Source organism: Neophocaena asiaeorientalis, unplaced genomic scaffold (genome assembly GCF_003031525.2).
Source record: "Neophocaena asiaeorientalis asiaeorientalis breed wild unplaced genomic scaffold, Neophocaena_asiaeorientalis_V1.1 scaffold91, whole genome shotgun sequence".
NCBI lineage: Eukaryota > Metazoa > Chordata > Mammalia > Artiodactyla > Phocoenidae > Neophocaena > Neophocaena asiaeorientalis.
In genome coordinates this window covers 14,546,424-14,571,685 of record NW_020173198.1, presented here as the reverse complement: position 1 = coordinate 14,571,685, position 25,262 = coordinate 14,546,424, and the positions used below count along the sequence as shown (strand labels likewise).

At 47.2% G+C, this 25,262-nt stretch overlaps 1 protein-coding gene across 3 annotated transcripts in view; it reads left to right on the top strand.

The window, feature by feature from the left end:
- CLEC16A (C-type lectin domain containing 16A) overlaps positions 1 to 25,262 on the top strand; it is a 208,797-nt gene that overhangs the window by 61,388 nt on the left and 122,147 nt on the right. For all 3 annotated transcript variants that reach the window (XM_024744278.1, XM_024744276.1, XM_024744277.1), the window contains exons 11-12: positions 8,402 to 8,531; positions 12,427 to 12,527. In XM_024744278.1, the coding sequence (XP_024600046.1) occupies positions 8,402 to 8,531; positions 12,427 to 12,527 (231 nt within the window). The remainder of the gene's footprint in view (positions 1 to 8,401; positions 8,532 to 12,426; positions 12,528 to 25,262) is intronic.

The window sequence follows — 25,262 nt, the reverse complement described above, 5'->3', positions numbered from 1 at the left end:
TGTATTGGGTTGGCCAAAATTTTCATTTGGTTTTTTCCATAAGATGGCTCCAGTAGTGCTTAGTTGTCTTTAACTTCATTTGAAACAATTTTGTTAGATTGTATTGTGATAGCTGTCATATCAGTGTGCATTTAAAAAAAAAAAAATCAAAATTGGTGAATTTTTGTGTAGACATTTTAATATTGAAGATGGAAGAAAAAAGCAACATTTTCGGCATATTATGCTTTATTATTTCAAGAAAGGTAAAAACACAACTGAAACGCAAAAAAAGATTTGTGCAGTGTATGGAGAAGGTGCTGTGACTGATGGAACGCGTCAGAAGTGGTTTGTGAAGTTTAGTGCTGGAGATTTCTCGCTGGATGATGCTCCAGGGTTGGGTCGACCAGTTGAAGTTGATAGAGATCAAACCGAGACATTAATTGAGAACAGTCAACGTTATACCACACGGGAGATAGCCGACCTACTCAAAATAACCAAATCAAGCGTTGAAAATCATTTGCACCAGCTTGGTTACGTTAATCGCTTTTGTGTTTGGGTTCCACGTAAGTTAAGCGGAAGAAAACCTTCTTGACCGTATTTCCTCATGCGATTCTCTACTTCAGCGTAAGGAAAGCGTTCTGTTTTTAAAGCAAATTGTGACAGGCAGTGAAAAGAGGATGCCGTACAATAATGTGGAACGGAAGAGACCGTGGGGCAAGCGAAATGAACCACCACCCGCCACACCAAAGGCTGGTCTTCATCCAAAGAAGGTGATGTTGTGTATATGGTGCGATTGGAAGGGAGTCCTCTATGACCTTTTTCCAGAAAACCAAACAATTAATTCCAACAAATACTACTCCCATTTAGGCCAACTGAAAGCAGCAAAAAAGCATCGAGAATTAGTCAACAGAAAACGCATAATCTTCCATCAGGATAATGCAAGACTACATGTTTCTTCGATGACCAGGCAAAAACTGTTACATCTTGGCTGGTAAGTTCCAATTCATCTGCAATATTCACACCAGACATTGCACCTTCAGATTTCCATTTATTTCGGTCTTTACAAAATTCTCCTCATGGAAAAAATTTCAATTCCCTGGAGACTGTAAAAGGCACCTGGAACAGTTCTTTGCTCAAAAAGATAAAAAGTTTTGGGAAGATGGAATTATGAAGCTGCCTGAAAAATGGCAGAAGGTGGGGAAGAAAATGGTAAATATGTCGTTCAATAAAGTTCTTGGTGAAAATGAAAAATGTGTCTTTTATTTTTACTTTAAAAACCGAAGGAGCCTTTTGGCCAACCCAATAAACTGGGTGCAGCCACTGTGGAAAACAGTATGGATATTCCTTTAAAAACTAAAAATAGTTTTACCGTATGAACCAGCATTCCCACTCCTGGGCATATATCCAGAAAGAACAAAAATCCTAATTGGAAAAGATACACATACCCCAATGTTCATAGCAGCACTATTTACAATACCCAAGACATGGAAGCAACCTAAGTGTTCATTAGCAGATGAATGGATAAAGATGTGGTGTATATATACAATGGAATATTACTCAGCCATAAAAAAGAATGAAATAACGCCACTTGCAGCAACACAGATGGACCTAGAGATGATCATACTAAGTGAAGTAAGTCAGACAGGGAAAGACAAATACCATATATCCCTTATACATGGAATCTAAAAAATGCAAATGAACTTACTTACAAAACAGACTCACAGACATAGAAAACAAACTTACGGTTACAAAAGGGTAAGTGGTGGGGAGGGATAAATTAAGAGTATGAGATCAATAGATATACACAACGGGACCTACTGTATAGCACGGGGAACTGTATATTCAATATCTTGTAATAACCTATAATGAAAAAGAATCTGAAAAAGAATATATATATGTTCAAGAATATATATATGTGTGTGTACTTTGCTGTACACCTGAAACTAACACAATATTGTAAGTCAACCATACTTAAGTTAAAAAAAACTCCCCCTTAGATATGGCATTCATTGATGATTCTTGCTGACCCAGTCTTTACCAGGATGGTGGTACAATGTTGGTTTTCCAGTGTCAGCACTCGGTATTCCATTGTAAGCAAGATTCCTCCCTTCTTCCCATTCATTTAGTTATTTATCTATCTCTTCTTGGCACAGACTCATGGATTCCAGTTTTTTAGTGGTTTCTATTTCATTACTGTGTTTAATTAATTTGATACTCAAATCATCCCAGATTTGGCCCTTGAGAATCCTTTCAAGCTGGCTCCTATGTCTTTGTGATCTGCCGCCATCATTTTTTTTCAATCAGTCCTGACACTTTCTGTCATAACAAGGTATTCAAGGTTCATTTCCCACCTACTGTGCCCTTCCTCAGGGTTAATTTCTCTGAAAAGCCCTGGTTCCTTTCAATGGGCGATGGTGTTAGAGGCCAAGATCTGGGCACCAGATGTGCTCATGACTACATGGGGTGTCTTGCTTTTTGGCCCTTCCAGTGCACAGAGCTAGGAAATATATGCATGTATGTATACAAAATACACATTACCGATTCCTCCAATTCCAGTTAATTCCCAGAGGGTCCTTTCTTGCCTTCTCCCACTCCAGATTTAGATGTCTCTTCTTTTACAGCGAGAGCCCTGGCTCCCAGTGACATCAAAACATTTACGATTTGCTCAATCCTATAATACATCTTTTAAAAGTTCCAGAACTGTTCATTGTTTGATAAATAAAGAGTTCAGGGTTGTTTGCAGTTCCCTGCTCCCCACCACCACCAAATACTTCATGTATCCCCAGTCCACAAATTGAGGGTATAGAGTCAAGTATTGTGTCATGAACTACTTGGATCTGTCTGCCTTTCCTTTCTTTTCCCCCTTCAGGATAGGTATGGTATTCATTTGAAATATATTTTGGTCTTTTTTTGTTGTTGTTTGTTTGTTTGTTTTAGTTTAGGGTTCTCCCTTCTCATTCGTATTGATTTAATTTCTTTTTTTTTTTTAAATAATTTGGAATGTTAACAAACCCAAAACTTTTGCAAAAGGGTTTGTACAAAGAAGTGTCCTTCCTCCCACATTCTTTCCATCCTGTTCCCCTCCCTCTTGTAGATAACTAACTTATTGTTCTCTGGAATATCCTTCCTGCGTTTCTTTGTGTAAAAAGCAGCAGAGGTAGGTATGCTTCCTTATTTTCCCTTCTTTCTTACATGCAGGGTATAGCCCACGGTGTATGCTCTTTGGCACTTGGCTCTCTTCACTTAGCACTATCTCCGGAAATCACTCCGTATCAGTTCACCAGCGATCTTCCTCATTCCTTTCCCAGCTGCACTGTGCATACCATAGTTGATTCAACCAATCTTTATGCTCAGACATTTAGGTAGTTTCCAGTATTTTGCAATTACAAGTAATAGTGCACTGAATACCCTTGTAAGTGTGCATTTTTGTATCGTTGGAGGTGTATCTTCCAGATAAGTTCCTGCGAGTGGGATTGCTCAATTGAAGGATATAGGAGTGATTTAAAGTTTTCGTTGAAAATGTATTTAAGTAAAAAAAAAAAAAAAAGTGGGAGTTCAAATAAAATGATTAATAACAAATAGTACAAGCAACACACAGATATGGCAGGGATTGTAAAGGCAGGCAAATGACTGAAGTTTGAGCAAAACTGGGCTAGAGTGTTGCTGCAGTCCTTTCAGACTCCAAAACAGAAACCTGGTGGGGTGGGAGCTCATGGTAAAGAACCTAATAACTGAAGGTCAGATGGAGCCCCCTGGGAATTCATCATCAGCACCTGGGTCCTGGCCTCAGGGACCATCAGTGGAAATCTGTGTCCACGTGAGCCCACTGTTGTGCTTTCCCTGGTGGCGGCAGCGTGACGAATGCACCTTGGGAGGGGAGCTAGGCCTCTCTGAGGCGGGCATAGTGTCAGCAGAGAGGTGTGGCAGTGGGGGCCCACAAGGCTGTGCAGAACCATGCCGGACCTCCTGGTGTGGCATAAAGAGGGGTGCCCTTTGACCCTCGATCACCAAGACAGGCCAGATGCTCTTCGGCAGCCACTTTTGAAGATGGCTGTAGAATCCATTTTGGAACGGTGAGAATCTGGCGAGACCCTCTCCTCAAAAACCTATTACCCACTCCTCTCATGCCCACATAGCATTTTGCATACAATTGCAGGGAGCTGGCAGAGCTAGGTAAGCATCACTACTTTTAAGAGTTGTTTGGATAAAATTGCTTAAAAGAAGAGGAAAAACCTGTTTGGCTTTGAAAGAAGCATTGTGTATTTTACCTAGAAAACTAAGTGGAGCAGCTCATCCCACAACCATGCCAGCTGGAAGAGGAGTATGTCGGGGGGAACAGGGGCGCAGCTGTGAGAACCAGCGTGACACAGCCGAGGTTCAGAAACCTCGTTGTGCATGGAGATTCCCTTGTGGGCCTGGTTCTGCACCAGGGCGTGACCTAGGAGGTGGGAGGGGGAGCAGGCTTGGCTTCTGCTGCTGCTTTTCTAGCTGTGTTGAGTCATACTTCTGGGTTTCTGTTTCTTCAGATTCAGTATTCAGGACCAAACTAGTGGTTTTCAGGCCATCGTGTGGGAAGCTCCAGAATTCCAGAAAGGAGCTTTAGGGGCCTCTGTGGAGGCCATGAGGGAACCCGTGGTTGGAGATGTTCGGGCACCTGCCCACCCACTCTGTACCTGGAGCAGCTCTGCTCTCACCTCTTACCATGGTGGTGCCCTGGGAAATTGTCATTCAGAATTAATATGCACCTGCTCAGCAAAGTTTGGTGAGCGCTAGACTGGATTGTCTTTAACCTCTCCTCTATTCCAGAATTCTCAGAGTCTAGGGAGATGAAAAAGCCAGAAAGGGACAACCATGTCACAGCAGGTGGAGGCACTAGGGCTTGGCCCCGGAACCTTGGGGAGTCCTTGGAGCTGAGTTCCTGCTGTGTCAGCCAGGCAGTCGAGGAGGAAGGGGGCCTCGCAGCACTATGGGAAGCAGGTCAAAGGTCACAGGGCAGAAGCCGGAGATTGGCACCATCATCTCACTTGGTAGTCTTCAGATGTCTTTGATGGCACGCCCTAGTAGTAAACAGAAATAAATACATAATTGAACATGCATCTCCCCAATAGATATACATTTATTGTAAACTATACATATATGTATTAATGTACAAATGTTATGTACATCATAACACAAAGTAGATTTTTAAAAGATGATAATTAAAAATAAAAGAGGTACTGCCTAGCGAATCATCTGGCATACCCACCGAAGTGTGTCTGCACCCCACTTTGGAGAAGACGGGGGTAGTTGGGAGGCATCTGAAGGAGGCTGGTGGAGGGGAGGATGCGAGTACGAGAGAGAATGGTGCTTCTCAGACAGCAGTCTGCAGCACCTCCCGCCCTTTGCCGTGGCCGCAGGCTGCGTGGACTGCTGTTTACTCCGTAGCTCTTGGTGAATTGATTCACTTGTTTTTTCTTAAATTTAGCTTCATCCTAAGCAGTAACATCCACAAAAGAACAGGTTTTCTGTGCAGCTAGAATTTTCTTCTAATGCACATTAAAATAAATACAAAACTATGCAGGCACATTCCACTTAAAAATCATGTGTCAGCCCCCACCTGTGTGAGAGGGTCGGCTGCGGGATCAGCCCCCACCTGTGTGAGAGGGTCGGCTGTGGGAGACTCTGATCTGCGGCGTCTGACTCCAGACCACATTGGGAGGGAAGGGCCTGGTGCAGGCAAGCCCCCTCCTCCGCGTCCGGGCCCACGTGGGCATGTGGGGATGCAGTCCTCAAGCCAGAGGATAGTTGCAAGCACGGTCACGCCTAACAGAGTCCCAGAAAGGTGGCGAGGCTGCGACATCCCCCGGTGAAGGCACTGTGCACACACTGATCGCAGGCTGAGTGGGGCGCCCTGCACGCCACAGCTGCTGTGCATCATTGCCAGCCCTGCCTGCCGCCAAAACCACCCCCGGTGGCCTGTCATCCATTGCTCCACTCCAGAGATGTGTAGTGAGCACTTGCCGTGTGCCAGGCCCTGGACTAGACACTGGAGTTCTGGTGGAGAACAAGACAGATAAGGCAGCTACTCTCAGGAAGCCCACATCCTAGTTGGGGAAGGCAGACAAGAAACAAGCAAACCAGTAAATAGAAAACAGAAAATCCAGGTGCAGGTTTCCCCCCCGGGATCCAAAAGTAGAGCGGTCCTATGAAACCTTTTGTAGGACAAGATGGCGTAAAGCCAAGATGCAATTACCTTAGGACGCATCTTGGTAACAGATTCACAAAATAAATGGAGGTAAAGCACCAATGCTCCCAGACACAGTTCAGAGCTACGGCAGCTTGACGCTGAGGTGCTGAGTGGGGTTCCCGGGAAGGAGCTTGGCGGGGCCGCTCCCGCTGCATGGGGTGCCTGCCGCCTCTATAACGGTTGCTGCAACACCAACGCTCAATGCTATTTCTGCTTTTTGCCTATTTTTGTAAAAGGGAAAATCCTTTTCAGGTTTCTTTTGGTTAGAAAAAGAGGTACTAATGTAGGTCTTTCATAAAAGCGAAGTGGCCTAAGGCAAACTTTTCGAAAAGGTGGGGATACCTGTAGTTATACATGCTATAAAGTAAAATCAAGATGGGGGGAGGGGACAGATCTATACAGGAGAATTCCCAGTAATTTATGTAGCTGTTCCTCCCTCAGGGAGACAGAACAGAACTCCTTAATCCTTAAGTGTGGGCTGTGCTTAATGACTTGCTTCCAAAGGGTGTGGGATGCAAGGAGGAGGAAAAGTCACTTTCCAGTGGAGGAACTTGACCAACATTCTCTTGGCCAAATGATTCAGATGAACATCCACAGCCATAAGTCATGTCAATAGCCTGTACCCTTGATACGATGTGATGAGAGGAGCACTTCCCCTCTGCGGTCTTCCTCCCAGAAACCCATAACCCCAGTCTAATTATCAGAAAAACGTCAGTCAGAATGCCCCAGATTGAGGGGCATGCTACAAAATGAGGACCAGTCTCCTCAAACTGTAAGGAAGGAAGGTCTGAGAAACCGTCACAACCAAGAGGAGCCTAAGGAGATATGACAGCTGGGTATAACGTGATATCCAGGATGGGATCCTAGAATAGAAAAAGGATATTAGGGAGAAACTAAGGAAGTCTGAATGAAGTATGGAGTTTAGTTCATGATAACTAAAAGAGGTAAAGGAAAAACCAGTGGGGAGGGTGTCTGAGAAGACGTCTCTGAGATGGTGATGTTTGAACTGAGCCCCGAATAATGTGATTGAGTTGTGCCTGGGTAGGGAGGACTGGGGTGAGAGCGTTCCAGGCAGAGCAGACAGCTCTGTAAAGATCCTGGGGCAGAAACAAACTCACTCCGGTCAAAGACAAGTGGGAAGGAAGCTCAGCACAGCTGGCGGGGCGGGGAGGGCCCCGAGGTGAGGTCAGAGGTGGACGGGGGCCAGGCCATGCGAGGCCTTGATACCATGAATGGCATTTGGATTCCATCCTGAGTGTGATGGGAAGGCAGAAGGGGACCTGGGCTAATTTCCACTTAAAATCACTTGGTTCGGTGTGGACCACAAACTAAGGGGGCGAGAAGAGAAGCAGAGGCCACGTGGGAGGCACGAGTCCAGGGGAAGACGATGACAAGGCCGTGGCAGAGTCCAGCTCCACGGCCCATCATTCCTGAACAGAGATGTAGATTCACATCTCATCCTCTGTTTCCCCTCATCATGTCTCCCGAAGATGGGGGCCATTACCTGAACTCTGGGTTCTAAGAACTAAGTATTTGAAGGTCCACACCTGTGCATCAAGGAACTCTGTAACAGGACACCTCACGGCACAACAACCGTCCACCTCTAACTCAGGATGTTTTCCTTTGTTGGTTCAGACCTTTTTCTCAAAATGAAAGTGTACACCGTGCTCAAGTCAGGTGCTACAAAAGTTGCCCCTACTTAATTGGGAAAAATAAAACGGAGTCCCTCCCCCTCTCTGCTTTCTGGAAGTTGTTAAGTGGGAAGGGAAAACAAACGCTTCAGTCATGTCAGAGCCTTTCTACAGTGTAAACAGTTTCAGAATATTTTCAGTGAATTTGGTTATGTTTTATTAACCACGTGTCATTTCTTCCACGCTCCTCAACTCCTCTGGGAAGGAAGCATGGTATCAATAAAGTAGAATAAATAACTGTTGAAGAAAAAAATCTTGAAATAAATCATTGCGATCTGTGCTTTCTTGTCAAAATCAGGGCCCCATTTCTCAACGCTACCAAGATGAAAGGAGAGAGAGGTTCAGGCCCCCCAGCGTGCGTATTGCAGGGGCCCTACCACCGCCGTCGAGCGTTTGCTGGACGCGTGCGGAGCAGTCTGCCAGGCTCCTTCTTGAGCACAAGAGTATCTGTAAAGCTCAGTCTGGGGCCATGTGGGCTCATCCTGGTGTCTGTGTTTGCTTCCAGAGATAGAGATGGTAATCATGGAGCGCAGCAAGCTCCCGGAGCTGGCACCCAGCACCTCGGTGCAGGAGCAGAACACCACGGACGAGGAGAAGAGCGCCGCCACTGGCCTGGACAGCGTCCAGTGGAGCAGGTAGTCGCCGGGGCTGCGGGAGGGCTGCCCCCGAGCCAGCCATCGGGGGCTGGGGGTAGGGCACCGCTGCTCAGTCTCTGGGATGTTTTGGAAGGGGGTGCCTTGGCCGGGTGCCCACAGAGGATAAGCCAGGCCTCTTCCTGCCCCCGGCCCCTGCCGATGGCCTCTTCTGCCTCCCGGCCAAGCCGTTCTGCTTCTCCACCAGAGACACGGCTCCTCTCGAGAGGCCACAGGGACAGAGCTGGCCCTCAAGGCCGTGGTGTTCGCCCCTTGGAATGAATGACCAAGGCATGGCACTACCACCCCAAGCACTTCGGTGCTGGGCCGCGTCCTAACGAGTGTGGCCTTGTACCAGCCGCTCCTGGCCATACTCTGCTGTTCCCAGAAAGGATCCCCTTGGGGGAAGCGTTTGGATTTCATTCATTTGCTGCCGCCACGTGCACCACCGTCCGTAGGGCCCGACCTCGTGACTCAGCCAGCACGATTTAATGCTGGATTTAACGCTGCTATCCACCTTCAACTTCTTGCCTGATTGTTCATTTCAGTGATGGCTGCCCAAACTACACCCTCTGAAAGCTTCCAGATGCCACATTGCCTGCAGCCTTGCTGTAGCACCACCCCTTCCAGAAGGAATTGGGTGGACGGCTGCTCCTGAAGTTGCAGCAAACTGTTAGGAGGGCTTCTTCATCCTTATCAGATGGCCCTACTGCACAGATGCCTGCGATAACCTCCTAATCCCATGTTAGTGGTAATAAGTGCAGCAGCATGGTTTCTCTGTCAGCCTGCAAGGCATTCACTTCCTGAACTCTCACGGTGGGGTGGATGAAACACACACACACACACACACACACACACACACACACACACACACACACATACACACACATATACATACATACATACATACATACACATCCTATTTATTAATGCAACTTAAAGACTCGAAGCAGGCTAATTTTTTCCTCTGCATCTTATCTCTTTCTTGGCATGTGTTTCAGTTATCTAACAGACAGGATCAATTTTTATCAGTTGCACAGGGGAACCACTTGTAGTTTTGGTTAAATAAAAGTCATCGCAGCACAATGTGGGCCGTCAGTTGTACTGACAAGGACCTTTCTGATTTTGTGTTGTGACAATAAAATGTGACACCTGAAGCTCTGAAAATTAAGAAAATCATTCTAAACACAGAAAGGGAGGGGGAAGCAACCTTTAGGTGCTTGCACGGCTTTAATTTGAATATGAATCATTGAAAAACCAAAACTGACATGCCGTGGGAGATGCTTAGGCTAATGTAGGCACATCTGCTTAACAGAATATTAGCGGCTGCTTTCCATGAATACTGTCATGATGTGTTCAGTTTCTTAGGATCTAATAAATGGAAACAGCACGTATTTTGCATAGTATGGTAATACTGTAGCTTTCCTAAAGGAGGAAAAATACCCATGTATTGTCAAAAACAAAAAGTCAACCGACCAGAAAGTTACGTTGGAGTGTTGGAGTTGAGACTTCTTTTTTTCCTGAATTTTAATGAAGAGAGGGGTTTTCTTAGAGTTGATTGAGATTGTTTCTTAACTTTCGGTGACTTTGTCATCTTCTACCACGTGGTTCATAATGGAAGCTGATCCTGTGTCTTAAGTTGGGCCACATGCAGATTTGTGACCCCCAGGGACTCTGGGCAGGAGCTGCGCTCTGCTCTGAGACCAGGTGCTAGGGAGAGACTGTCCCTGGTGGAGAGTTGCCAATACCTTTGCAAAGGTATTGAGTTGTTGGCTGTCAGAGACACCGCCACGGACTTCTGTCCTCTCACCTGCACTGAGCCAGGAGGAGGGCACTGAGGGTGAGGGAGGGGACAGTTTGTCCTTGACATGAATTGGATCTTGACATTGGTCTGTTTGTCCAAAGAAACAGCATAGTACAAAGTGGGACTGTCCTTATATTTGCCATACACTGTGGGCTGTATCTGCATTCATGGTTAAATATAGGCGTAAGAAACCAGAAACCATTCACAACATTCTCTCTTTTCTTTAAAAAAAAAAAAATCCTTTTAAAATTTAAAAAGTAATACACATTCAGAAAATGTAAAAAAGCTTGAAAAGTATAAAGAAGGGAAAAAAACTCTCCATAATTCAAAGGCAGCTGTTATTAGCATTTTGGTGATTTCCTGCCAGTCAGTTTTCAATGCCAGTATAGTGGGAATTCTGCCCTTCTTCTCCCCAATAGCTTATACCCCCAATAGTCATGTATATTACTTTTTATTCTTGGTTTTCTCTAATATCAAACCCCAAGCATCTTTTTCACTTTATTGTACTCTTAGTAAACAAAATTCTAAGGGCTTCATAATACTTCGTCTCATGCAAGATGGTATATCCACTGAGCCCTCCCTCTGCTACTGGGCATTTGGTTATTCTTATTATTCCCAAAGGAAAAAACAGTCCAAATTCCAAGCAGCTGGCTTACAAGAAAGTGTTTTATACTTTATCCTGCTCTTATGTTTGGAAGCGTTATTGCTAGGGGCTTAGAAAAAAACAGATCCACACATGGCAAAACTATTCGCGCATTTGAATGGTGATGACAGATCGGGGGCTCCAGAGAAATAGAGCCTGAACGTAAATGTTCCTTAAAAGTTTCTTCCTTTAATTTCTGTGTGTCACGTGTTTGTTTCAAATGTTATGACAAGTGCGTTTCACTGCTTCTGCATTTTTCAATATAATATTTTGAATCGGTGATACATTTGTGGAGTATCAAAATTCAAAAAAGTATAAAATGTTTTGCAGTGAATAGTCTCCCTGTTTCTCTGCTGCACCATCTCGCCCCCCCACCTCCCCGCCCAGTCAGCAGTGTTGACAGTAGCTTGTGTCCTTCCAGGGGTAAAGTGTGCCCTTGGTCACTCATTGAGTTGCTGTGTTCTCTTGGCTTCAACCTGGCATCCGAGGGCAGCCGCAGACAGTCATGGGATCAGAGCCTCCTGTCTACAGGCCAGATCTGTGCATATTCTATTATCCTCGTGTTGAAGAGTCTTTCCCGGCCAGGCCCTTCACCTGGAAGGGCAGCATTGAGGGTGTGCGGTTTGTGATATTTGCAGCCACTCTATAGATCTCACCCACAAAGCATCAGGCGAGAGACTTCCTATCGATCCCTTCCAGTCCGGGAAGGTCAGCCCAAGAAATCACTGGGCCAGGACCTGCCAAAGTGAGATCGTGGAGAAGTGCCCTTGGAATACTCAAAATAGGAATCCAACAGCAGCTCTCATGTATGAGCACTTTCCACCCTGTGCCTGGGCCTGTGCTAAATGCCTCTCTGTTTTCATTTTGCTTGAATCTTCACTGTAACCCCGAAGGGTTTAATCCCCACCTTGCAGATGGGGGAAAGTTTTAGGTAATGTACCCAAGGGTTTGCAGCTAAGTAGAGGCAGAATCAGAAGTCGAACCCAGGCAGTTCTTGCTCCAGGGTCCACATTCTAAAATTGTTCAGACTTGTTGGTACCTTGTCTGCTAGTGTGAGTCTATTACATTGCCCCGTTTTCTTCATTCTCTTGTCACTCTTTGAAGTGATGATGTGGCGTGTCCATTCTCTGTCTGCCCACTGGCATGGAAGTGCCACAAGACCAGAGACTTGGTATCATTTATCCCCAGCGTCTGGGACAGCGGGTGAACGATGCTGAGTGATTAAGTGGTTGGTTCATTCCTTAGTCGGTTTACCCTGGAGACGACAGCTTCGCACGGGCGGGGCCTGCCTCTCAGTCCCCTTTGTGTCCTCCAGGCCTGGTGCTGGGCTGGGCACACGGCGGATGCACTGCTTGCTGGCGGTGGGGCTGTAAAGGGCTAAGGCAGCTGCTTCCCGTGTGCAGGTGAGGCTCGTGCGTGCCACGAGGCTCATGCGTGCCCCTCTTTTCCAGACCCTTCCTGGATATGGTGTACCACGCCCTGGACAGCCCAGATGACGATTACCACGCACTCTTCGTGCTCTGCCTCTTGTACGCGATGTCTCATAACAAAGGTAAGCTGCTCAGCTTGTCCGCCTTCAGGGAAAAGGAAAGCTGCTCTCCTTGAAGAATTTCCTTTCTGGTTTTGGCAGACTCCCACCGAACTTCTCTTCAAGCTCGTTAGAATTTCTCAGGTGCTTTTCTACAGACTAAGGCCGCGGGAATCGGTTACTCAGGCAGCACGGGGCTGGGGCAGGCAGAGGGGGAGTTTCAAGTGTTGACCGTCCAACCCAGCATGACTGTTCGCACTGTGCTTTGCTTTCCACCCCTTGGTTTACAACTGACTTAGGCTTCCTACCTCTTTCCTAACATCAGAACAGAAATCAGTCAAATTGTAATCTTGGTTTTGCTATTTATAAAAGTTGATGTGCTGTTCTGGGTTCAGAGCTAAAATAGACTCTGAGTGGATTGTGTGGAAGCGTAGGTTTCCTTTCTGAAGAAAGGTGTGGTTCTCTGGCTTCCCTCGTTGAGGCCGAGTGGTCAGGATCAGACGCCCACGGAGCTGACAGATTTGATTAGAATCCATTCATTTACTTCCCCTCTGAGAACAGTCGCTGGTGTGTGTGCCACCTGGCTTGACATGGGCAAGTTCTCAAAGCACCACAGCAGAATCTCTTGGAAGAAGAAGTTGAGAATATTCCTCTGGCCCCTGCCAAGTGCTGGGCTTGGCATAGATGAGACTTTGCATCAAGTGTTGTTTTAGTAGGTTTTTCATGAGCTTATTGGGAGGTAGTTGGAGGTGGGTTTTACTAAGACAGCCTATGCCTGGAGTCATTTAGAAAGCACTCAACATAAAGTATGTACTTACTCTTAAATCATTAATCATGATAAGTTGATTAGTGGCAAAAGGAAATATAGTGAAAGAGGCCTCCTCTCTCGTTTGTCCTCCAGTTCTCTTCTTCACAGGCAGTTCACGTTAACAGTTTCTTGTGTGTCTTTTTAAAGATATCCATGCAAACCCAAGTACAAGTGTATATTATTTTATTTATGTGGGTTCCCCACTCCCTGCCCAACCTGGAGGTTCATTCTTTATTGTCTGTTTTGTGCCTTGTTTTTCTCACATCATCATGTATCAACACGTCACTTCCCATCCCTATAGAGCTGCCTCGTGCTTTTTAATCCTGTGTCTGTGCCATCATTTATTCCGCCATCCCCTTACTGAATGACACTGAGTCCATTTCCAGGGTTTTCCCACTAGAGACAGGACCGGCCATGATGGCTCTTCTCCTGTATAAGTCATTGTGCTCACGTGCAAGGGTGTAGATCTAGCCCGAGACTTCTCTAGAAGATGCATAGCAAGCTCCGAATCCTCCCTCCACAGTCTCGTTCACTCCCATGGCTTCTGCGACTCCCTCCAGCTCCTGCCTTGGTGACTGGCACACGGGAGCCCTCAGTTAGTGGGAGTAAACAGAACTCCAAGCCTGACCGATGGGAGTCGGTCCCACCCATGAATTGCCTGCCGTTCCCCCGACCCTCACCTTCCATGCCCACCTCACTCCAGCCCTGCAGTCTGAACTCCTGACCTTGCACGCTGGAGACTTCTACCTAGGTGATTGAGCAACACTTTGAAACAGTCTGTCTACACCACACTCATCCCCCCAAAATATACCCTGACTTCATCACGATTCCTGCCATTTCTGGTTCAGTTGAAATTGCCAGCCAAGGTTGAAACTGCCACGACCTTTAGCTCTTTCCCTCCTTTGATCCCAGCATTTAGTCATCAGGTGTTGTCATTTCTCCCTCTTCAGCCTATCTGATCAGCAGAATTTAACTGAGCACAACTCAGTGCCTGGCTCTAAGTTAGGTGCTGGAGGCGAGAACCAAAGGCACGAGAGCAAGAGAGATACTGAGCACGTCATCCCAGTGGCCATTATCACAGCCTCCCCGAGGGGTCAAACACACGGCCATTTTATAATCCATCCTCCACAGCACTGCCGGGTGATTCTCTGTAAGACTGTGTTGACCGTGTCCTTCCCCTGTTCAGAAACCTTTGGTGCTTTCTTCTCTCCCTTGAACTCCAGTCTCCTGTACCTGCCATTTTGAGTATCTGGATCGCACCCACCATTCTAACTTGACCTGATTCCACCAACTTCCCTGTCATAGACCCTTGGCTCCGGCCCAGGGAGTCAAACTTTACTACGCAGTGATTGAACTCTTGCATGGAGATAAACTTGCAGTGGCTGTCATGGTACTCACTGAACTCTTTAATATTCTTTTGGTTGCAAGGCGCGGAAACCACCTCACATTAACTTAACGAAGAGAGAGAGTCTTGTAGGAAGGCCCCTGGGGCAGCTCATGGGATCCAAGAAGTTGCCGAAAAGCCAAGGGAAGGGCAGGACCAGCTCTGGGGATCGTGGTAGATCATGTTGTGGGCCCATCAAATCCCAGGCAGGGAGTCTGTCTCCGTTCAGGTTTCAAACTGTTGGGCAAGAGATCTCATTGTTCCAGGTTGGTGATATGTCTAACTCCGGAACAGTCAGTTATGGCTGGGGGTGGGGTGGGTGAGAGTCAGGGTCACATAGCACAGAGCTGGCTCCAGGGGTTTCAGCTCTGTGTCTGGAACTGCTCCCAGAGAAGGGAGCTTCTTTAGAAGGCTGGCAGCCACCCCAGTCAGAGCCAATACGCCTACCTGTTCTTGGCTGATCTGCCACCTTCTTGTATCCATCTGTTTTTTCCTGCCGTTTTCTCTGCCGTAACATCACCACCTATTGAAATTCTGCTCAACTGTCAAGGGTCTGCTGAGAACTCACCTTCTCCTGGAATTTTCTCTGATCCCTTCAGGTGATACTCACTCTGGGTTAGTACCGCCTAGTGTGGCAGGCACATTTTATACTTTGCTGGATTTGATTTGCTAAAACTTTGTTAAGGATTTTTGTATCTGTGTTCCTGAGTGTTATTAGTCTGTGGTCTCCCTGTAATTCTCTTGTTTTGTTTGCTCTCAAGTTATGCTTACCTTATGAAATTAATTGGAAAGTATTCCCTCCTCCTGAATTTCTTGGAGGAGTTTTGGTAGAACTGGTATTATTTCTTCCTTTATTTTACTATTTGGTAGAATTCACCAGCGAAGCCATCTGGGCCTGGAGTTTTCTTTGAGAAAAGGTTTCAAAGTATTCAATTTCTATAGTAGATATTGGGCTATTAAAGCTCATCTGTTTCTTCTGTTCAAGTTTTGGTAGCTTGTGTCTTTCAAGGAATTTGTCATTTCATCTAAACTGTTGAATTTATTGGCATAAACTTTTTTACTATATTCCTTTATTATCCTCCTTTTTTTATTTTTCATTTTTCCTTTTTTTTCGGTCGTGCTGTGCAGCATGTGGGATCTAAGTTCCCCGACCAGGGATCGAACCTGTGCCCCCTGCAGTGAAAGCACAGAGTCCTAACCACTGGACTACCAGGGAATTCCCCTTTTATTAGCCTCTTAATGTCTGTAGGATCTATAGTAGTGCCCCCTTTCTAATTCATGGTATCGATAGTTGAGGTCTTCATTTTTTTTTTCCTGATCAGTTTGGCTAGAAATTTATCAATTTTATATTAATTTTATTGGTCCTCTCAAAGAACTTTCTTTTGGTTTCATTGATTTTTTTTTCTCTGTTGTTTTTCTGTTTTATATTTCATTGATTTCTGTTCTTTATTTCTTACCTTTAGCTGCTTACTTCAATTTTAATTTACTCTTCTTTTTGTTAAGATGGAAGCTTAAATCACTGATTTTTTTTATGCTACTTAGTTTATTTTATTTTACTTTTGAAAATTAACATGTAATAAAATTGACTCATTTTGTGTGTAGTTCCATTAATTTTAGCATATTTATGGATTTGTGTGAACACTGCTATAATCAGGTGTTACGTTGTAGTTCTATCAACCAAAAAATTCCCTCATGCTATTCCTTTTCAGTCATACCCTCTCCATACCAGTCATTGATTTTTAAACTTTTCTCCTTTTATAAAATATGAGTTTAATGCTGTACATTTTCCTCTAAGCACTGCTTTAGCTGCCTGCAGTAAATTTTGATATATGTGGTTTAATTTTTATTCAGTTTAAAATATTTTATAATTTCCCTTCTGATTTTTTTGTCTATTCTATCATCTGTGTAATTTCTAGCTATATTTCTATTATTGATTTTTCTTCTGGTTTGATTTTAGGTTATATTTGTTATATTGTCCCTTTTTTTTTTTGGGGCATGCCAGTTTTTCTTCTGGTTTGATTTTAGGTTATATTTGTTATATTGTCCCTTTTTTTTTTTTGGGCATGCCAGATTTATTTATTTATTTATTTTGGCTGTACGCGGGCCTCTCACTGTTGTGGCCTCTCCCGTTGCGGAGCACAGGCTCCGGATGCGCAGGCTCAGCGGCCATGGCTCATGGGCCTAGCCACTCCACGGCATGTGGGATCTTCCCAGACCGGGGCACGAACCCGTGTTCTCAGCATTGGCAGGCAGACTCTCAACCACTGCGCCACCAGGGAAGCCCCCAGATATTTTTTGATTGGTTGACAGTTACTATGAATTTTATGTTGTTGGATGCTGAATTCTTGCTTCCTTTCAAGATTTTTGGGCTTTGTCCTGGGACAAGGTGAAGTTACTAGGAGTCGTTTAGGTCTTCTTAGGCGCTTGCTTTTAAGCTTGGTTGGTGCTAGTCCAGAACACCCTTTAGTCTCTGGCTCACTTGACCCCAGTACAGAGGCCGTCCCCTTCCAAGGGCTCTACTGGATGAGCCATGATTAGGTAGTCCTTCCACGCTGGCCACTGGGAATGTGAGCTCTTCTCAGCCCCGTGTGAGCTCCTGGGGTTGTTCCACCTGCCTCCTCCCAGCAGGCCTTTCCCTTTCCTCACCTGCATGCACAGGGCAGAACACAGCGGGAGCCTAAGAAGGAACCCTCTTGCCGATCTGTGCAGTTCCCCCGTCTCTGCTACTGTCTTATATCAATTCCAGCCACTTGGCCTCTCTGAACTGCAGACCCTGCCTTCTCACCTCAGAGAGACGGTGAGCTTTGTTTGGGTTTTCTCAGTCTGTGGTGAGGCCTGGAAACTTTCCAGACGGTGACCTGGAGCAATCACTGGGCACACTGCCTTAGTTTCTTCTCTCTCAGGATCACCCTCCTATGATGCCTCTTGTCTTGTCCAGTGTCTCATAACCATTGTTTTAGATGGTTTGCCTTTCTTGGCTGGAAGCTGTAGCATTTAAAAAAGGAAGTTTTATCAAGGTATAATTGATAAACGGCGAACTGCACATATTTCAAGCGTACAATTTGATAAGTTTTGACACGTTTATACACCCATGAAACTATCACCACAGTCAAGTCAGTGTACGTATCCATCACTCCAAAAGTTTTCTCCTGCCCTTTGTCACCCCTCCGTCCCTCTCTTCTCCCACCCCTCTCCCTAGGCAACTCTGAACTGCTCCCTGCCACTATAGCTTGGTTTGCACTTTCTAGACTTTTATGTAAATAAAATCATGCGATAAATACTCTTTTTTTGTATGGCTTCTTTCAATCTGCATAATTATTTTGAGATTCGTCCATGTCGTTGTGTGTATCTGTGGTTCCTTTCTTCTTATGTTTGAGTAGTATTCCATGTGTAAATGTACCACAATTTGTTTACCCGTTCACCTGTGAACGGACGTTTGTGTTGTTTCCAGCTTTTGACCATTACAGACAAAGCTGCCGTGAACACTTGTATATAAGTCTTTGTATGGCCATGTATCTCCATTTTTCTTGGACAAATGCTGAGGAATGGGATGACTGAATCATATGACAGGTGTGTGTGTGTTTGTTCTTAAGAAACTGTCAAACTATCTTGCAAAGCGAACGTGTGCTCTTACATCCCACCGCCAGTGCACGAGGGTTCTGGTGTTCTGACACCCTCACCAGTGGGTGGCACGACCACCTTTTTTATTTCAGTCATTTTAATGGGTACATAGTGGTGTCGTATTGTGATTTTAATTTGTGTTCCCCTAACGACTAATGACGTTGAACAGCTTTTTCAGTGCTTAGCCTGCCATCTTCTCATTTCCTTTGCCCGTGTTTTAATGGATTGTCCATTTTCTTATTGTTGAGTTTTGAGAGTTCTTTATATTCTATATACAAGTCCTTTATCAGATGTGTTTTGCAAAGATTTCCTCCCAGTCTGTGGCTAGCCTTTTCATTTTCTTAGTAATACCTTTGGAAAAGCAGACGCTTTTAATTTCCATGAAGTTCCCATGACACTTTTTTATGCTTTTGCTCTGCGTGTTTTCTCTCCCACTCTGGACCGCTGGGCCTCTGAAGGCAGAGACCGTGTCGCTCTCAACGGCCTCCTGCAGTACTCAGCTCGGCGCCCGACACCCGGTCAGCGCTCAGCCAAAGCTTGCTGACTGATTGCCTCTCAGCCGAGTGGCAGCTCCCCAGCGCTGCTCTCTTCCTGGCAGCCGGTGCTCGGTGCTCAGGGCCTCCGCAGGGAGGGTGCTGTTGGGGGCGGTGGGGATGCCCAGCTCCAGAGGGCCAGGGGTCACGTGGGTGAACACTTCGTCTTCCGGGGGGCTGGCTTTCTGAGCAGGCTTCCTTCCAGGAGCCCCGCCGTGTGCTGGGGAGTGGAGAAGTGGTGGCTGGCACGCCATGCTCCTTCGTCCATGATGTGGCCAGAGAGACGACCCTGCCGAGATCCTGCTGGGGAGCCCACCTCTCTTCCTAAAAGAGTGGGACTGTGTATTCGAGGGAATTTAATTCCTTCTTCCACGTCCTGCTAATGCTTTTCATTTATTTATTCATTCACCCTTCTGACAAATATTTCTGAAGCCCTTCTTAGATGCCAGGCACTGTGGTTAATATTGAGAACACAGCAGTGAACCAAACAGAGATTCTCCTGGTGGTGAGTGTGGCTGCTGCGGAGGGAGCAAGGCGACAGTGGTGGAGGAGAAGGCAGCGTGACGAGTGTGATCTGTGATTGTGGAGGAAGCCAGGGGTGGTGGTGCAGGGGTCACCAGCTTGGGTGGTCAGGGAAGGCTTCTCTGAGGAACAGACATCAGAGCTGAGGCCTGAAGAATGGGAAAGAGTCAGTCGGCTCTGCAAAGATCTGAGGCAGGAGTGCTCCAGGCAAAGGCAACAGCCTGTGCAAAGTCCCTGAGGTGCAAAAGACCTTACAGGTTTGAGGAGCAGAAAGCAGGTCAAGGTGAGGCTGACCAGGTGGGCAGAGACCAGATCGTGAAGGGCCTTGAAGGCCACAGAAAGGAATTTAGATTTTATCCCAGGTGCAGTGGGAAACACCTAAAGAATTTTTAAGTAGAAGAGTGACATGGTCAGATGGAAATTTTTGGAAGATTACTCTGGCTGCTGGATGGAAAGTAGGTTAATGGGGGTGGGGGAGTGCGTTGCAAGGCAGGAAACTGGGAGGCTTGTGAGGAAGCTGTTGCAGTAGTCCAGGCAGGGGTAACGTAGACTGAATTATGGCCTATTGGCCACGGAGATGGAGAAAAATTGGAAAGTTTTACCATACATTTTGGAGCTACAGCCAGGACGAGCTGATGGACTGGATGTGGGGGGTGAGTGAAAGGGACACTGGGGCAGCTGTGTGTGGCCATTTATGAAGACAGGGAGACAAGGGCAGGAGTGGGGCCGGGGGCAGAGATTTCTGCTTGATTTGGGTGGGAGTGGGCACCACGGGAGGAGTCTGTGTGATGCCCAGGGCCCTGCCTCCTGCCACTGTGTGACTGGTGGTGCCATTTCCAGAACCAGCAAGTGTGGGCTATGAAGCAGGTTTGGAGAGGAAGCTGGCGAGTTCAAGTTCAGCACCCTGAGGCCCAGGTGCCTGGGGTACCCCCAGGGGAAACTGCCTAGCAGGGGGAGCTGCCGCTTGGTTTATGCTCCAGTCTGGCCTGCAAGCACAGGTCTGCGTTTGGTGACGGCGGCGGCGGCGGCGGCGGCGGGTGGGTGGGTGCTGTTTTGGTTAGGCAGTAGGCGGTTAGCTGCACTTAACCTTCAGCCTCTCTTTTCCAGATCCGTGCCCTCTAAGCAGGGCCCCTAATGAAATGGTCTCTTTCTGATAGATTTTCCATCATAAGACAATTTTAACATAAAAGCAATGTTAATAAAAACCAAATGTTAGCTCGGGCTTTCCAGTAAATCATAATAGATTAGATGCTGCACCGAAATGAATATCGCACAGTGGAAAGGGTTGACCGGTTGGAGGAAGGCTCTCGCTGTGATTCGGTCGGGCCCTGTGATGAAGGCTGGTTCCTATCTGTAATAGCAGATGCAGCCCTCTCTCCTTTGTCGGGTCCGCAGGGCCCTGGCCCAGGGGAAGGGGAAGGGGGGTGAGTTTTGCAGCTTTGTCTTCCTAAAGGTTCCCCTGCTCCACCCACTAACCCTTCTACTCCCTGCCCCCTCCATTTATCATTGTTTACACAAGAGGAATCTTGGGCTTTTTGCTTTTTTTGTCTTGCTCAGAAGTTACTGGAACATGGATGAGAGGTATGGGAAAGGTTGAAAGGTAACAGGATAATAAAGGGAGGCTTTTGCTATGCGGAGAGTTGGCAAAATATCATTTTGGATCTCGACTGACACATAATCAGAACTGGAAGTACATTGGAAATTGGCCCAACATCTGGTTAGCTTTCGAAATAGTTGGTCTATAGTCTTCCAAAGCTGGCAATGCTTGTGTGATTCCAGCAAAGGAGACCAAAAGAAAGAAAAAAAAATTTTTTTTTTAATTAATTTATTTATTTTTGGCTTCATTGCTGCGTGCAGGCTTTCTCTAGTTGCGGTGAGCGGGGGCCACTCTTCGTTGCAGTGTGCGGGCTTCTGGTTGTGGAGCATGGGCTCTAGGCACGCGGGCTTCAGTTCTTGTGGCACATGGGCTCAGTAGTTGTGGCTCGCAGGCCCTAGAGCACAGACTCAGTAGTTGTGGCACACAGGCTTAGTTGCTCCGCGGCATGTGGGATCTTCCCGGACCAGGGCTGAAACCCATGTCCCCTGCATTGGCAGGCGGATTCTTAACCTGCACCACCAGGGAAGTCCAAGAAAAAAAAATTTTGACTATTATTTTTACCTGGCACTATTGTGGTCTCTTTATGCAGGTTTGTCTGTCTACTTCTTTTTATGTAGCTTTGGTCTGGGTCTGTTCTACCCTTGTCCTGAATGAGGGTTTCCACTAAGGAGGAAGAATCTAGAACCCAGAGGGGAAGCTTAGGAGCTGGTTACTGACATCACGGAGCCACACCCTTCCCTTCTATTTGGGATTCTTTGAATTAGTTAGCTGGGAGTTTGGCCCCCACCAGTCCGCAGCCCAGTGCTTGTAGGGTGGGAGTGATGACAAGGGAGACCCGTTCTGACTCACTGGGGCAGAGCGGGATCTGACCCCAGTGGGGAGGGAACGAGGAAGCATGTGGTCTGCTGGAATCTGGACGTGCGAGCGCGGCTTCCCGGACCATGTGAAGTGCATCTGGGTTTCTCTGGAATTTGTCACTCGGCACTTAGGGGGTTGAAGCAAATAGGACAGTATATTATCTACAGTGTTTATTTCAGTCAGAGGGAAATGGCTGGCGAAGGAACTCGATCGGGTTTGCAACAAAACCTGCATCTCAGTGACTGGAAACCTGTGTGTGTGTGTGTGTGTGTGTGTGTGTGTGTGTGTGTGTGTGTGTCTATGTCTGTCTGTCTGCCTGTCCGTCCATCCACCTGCACATGTGCCGTTTCCCTTTCACATGCATATCATTGTCATATTGTCACACTGACCTTGTTCATTCACAGCTGTGAGCCACTGTTTTGTTTGGACCCAGAAGAATGTCTTAGAGACAGTGGTGGGAAAAAGAGACGGGGAGGGAATGAGGCACCTGGCTGAGCAGGAACTTTGGGGAAAGAGTGGAGATGCCCAGAGGGGTTCTTTACAAAGTTTTGCCATGTGTTGTGTGGAATGGACCCTGCTCTCTGCCTCCCCTTGGTTGGTGGTAAAATCTACTGCACATAGGATGCATTGCAACATGGAGTCTGTTTTGGGAAAGTGCTGGAAGCAGGGAGATCACCTTGAGTGGCCAGGGGGATGGAGGCTGCTCTAGAGTTGGCCATGACAACCAGATCATGTCACCTGCTAGCTGCCCTCCAGGGGTCCTGGCATCCAAGCCATGTCTGTCCCTCCCCTAGCTTCTGCCTCATCACTTCCACCCAAAGCCCCGATCCCACTCTCCCCGAGCTCTACCATACTCCCTGCCCTGCCCCTTGGCCTGGCAAGTCCTGGTAGTCCCTGAGCAGCTCATCCTTCAGAATCCAACCTAGCTGCTCGTCCCCTGCACTCCCCACAGACAGTTCAGCATGCCTTCTTTGGACCTTCTAGAATAGTTTGACGTTAGCTTTGGTTAGCTTGTTTTCCTTTCTGTCCTTTTGTTCTTTCATTCTTTCTTTCCTCTTATAACACAGCTGATATAGAACTACATTAAGCCACGTTCAAAGTAAAAATTCCCATCAGTGCAAGGTAACGACAGGTAACTATTGAACGTGACCAAGTGCTGCTTCTTACTGCGTCCTGACAGCAACCCTGGGACGAGCAGTTTCTGTAATTATTCCCATTAAACATGTAAGGAGGCTGAGAGTCCAAGAGGTAAGTATCAAAACAAAATTCTTCCAGCACCTGGCACCTGGCTCTTTCCCCTTCCATCCCGGCCACAGAGCAGCAAGAACCCTGGGAGAGAACGGGCCCAAGGGCATGAGGAGGCCTTGCGGGGTGGGCGGTTGCTTTTGTCAGACCAGAGGGCAGTCCCCTCTCAAACTGTTGCTGTGGTCAGCTCACCACACAGGGGGTGCCACCCCCTCCCCAGCTGGATCCTGTCCATCTCCGGAATCAACCTAGTTCTAACTGTGCCTCTAACGTGGTCTGTGACCTTGGGGACGTGACTTAACATCTCTGGGCCTTAATTTCCTCACTAGAGGAAGAGGTTGCATTGGAATCTGGTCCTGTGATGTCTTGAGGTTTTTCAGTCCCCCTGGTTCCGCCGCTTCACGGAGGGTGGAGCTACCAGCCGAGGAAGGTCAGGATAACCTTGGCAGGTTTTTCTTCCTGTTGAGAGAAGATTTTGCCACAGATTTCCTCATTTTTGACAAATTCTAAGGGAGTCAGGGCAGTAATAGGCAAGAGACAAAAAAGGGAACTCGCCGTGGAAATTCAAGAGCTGCTCCGAGTCTGCCTCCCAGGCCCTCACGGCTGCCGCTGCGTTCCCGGGGGAGCCAAAAGCTGGCTCCGTCTTCTTTGAAGTGGGATGACGGGTTGGGGGTCATGGAAGTGGGTGATGTGCCGGGCAGGCCGGGGAGCCATTGTTTTCCCCAAAACTGCTGCTTACAGCTCCCAGAGGGCCAAGAACGAAAGGGTAGAGAGAGATTCACACGGTGTTGACATTTCTGGAAAAAAGCAAATGGTAGAAAGATTCAGTTGATGTCCTTCTTGCCATTTAATAAACCAGAATGCTTCAGAGTTAGGCATTCAGCATCAAAACGAGATACAGAATCCACAAATCAAATTTTCATCACAATCAAATTTTTGGATGAAGCCACATCGGTGCGGTGTGAGAGGGGGACCTGCTTACCTCCAGCCCTCGGGCTGCCTCCACCCGTGTCATCTCCTTGGCATGACTTAGCCTCCGGTTCGGAGTTGGAAGGAATTCAGTAGCGCAAGATATATTGTTATGCTTTATTATGTCAACGTGTGAGTGTGGGAGTTACTTAGAATCCAATCAGCTCCTCACTGCTATCCTCCAGTATTTTGTCAGGGTTCTAAATGAAGCATCATCTAGTACTCAAGGGGCCGTATTTCAAGAGTTCCCAGAAGTGCCACCATCCCCCCTTTTGTAGAATAACAGGAAAAGACGTGCTTCAGGCACAAACAATCCTTCCAGCTCCCCAGGCGTGGAGCAAGTGAAATGTTTGTTTCTGCGAGCTTTTCTGCAAGCCTAGTTTTCCAGAGCTGGGCTTGGCGAGAGGAGAGGGATTTGGAGCACTGCCCGTCTCACACCTGGCCTGGCGAAGTGACCCCAGCGGGGTCGTCCTGTCGCCCTGGCCCCCAGGTCCTGCTTTAGGAAAAGTGATGCTCGGTTCACTTAGACTCTGAGTGCGCCCTCTCTCCTTTCCCAAGCCCCCCACCCCACCCCCACCCCCATCTCATCTTTGTCATTGAAATGCTGTTAGATTTCCCTGGAGGAAAAGTGATTCCTCTGCCCCTTAAACGTAGCCCCATAGATCCGCTCTTGCGCCTTTCTGTGAGCCCAGCACGGGGCTGCCGCCTCTGTGTCTCCCACGCGGGGTCCCAGCTCTCCAGTTTGGTGTTAAGAGCAGGAGATGCAATTGGTGGGCACGATTGTAGGTTCCTTTCTGTCTGGTCTGTTTCCCCCATTGTGGGACGGGTCTCACACAGGGATGTCCCCGGGGGGTGGGCAGACCAGCCCCGAAACGGCAGCAAACCCCACAGTGCCAGAGTTTCTCCTTTTCCCACCCCCTTCCCGCTCCTCTGACTGTGCCCAGGAGCATGTCACAGTTGGGCTAGTGTAACCTCAGCACCTTTCACGTACCTGCCGATCGCCCTTCCTAATTCAGAGCAGGCCTCGGGCCACAGTGAGTAGCCAGTCAACAGTCGTTGGCTGAAACGTAAAAACCTTGTTGCTGTTGGTGTTGCAGCCATGCTGATTTCCCGTTTGCAAGTAGTGTTAGAAAATGTATGTTTTAGGGAATTCCCTGGTGGTCCAGTGGTTAGGACTCGGCGCTTTCACTGCCGAGGGCCTGGGTTCAATCTCTGGTCGGGA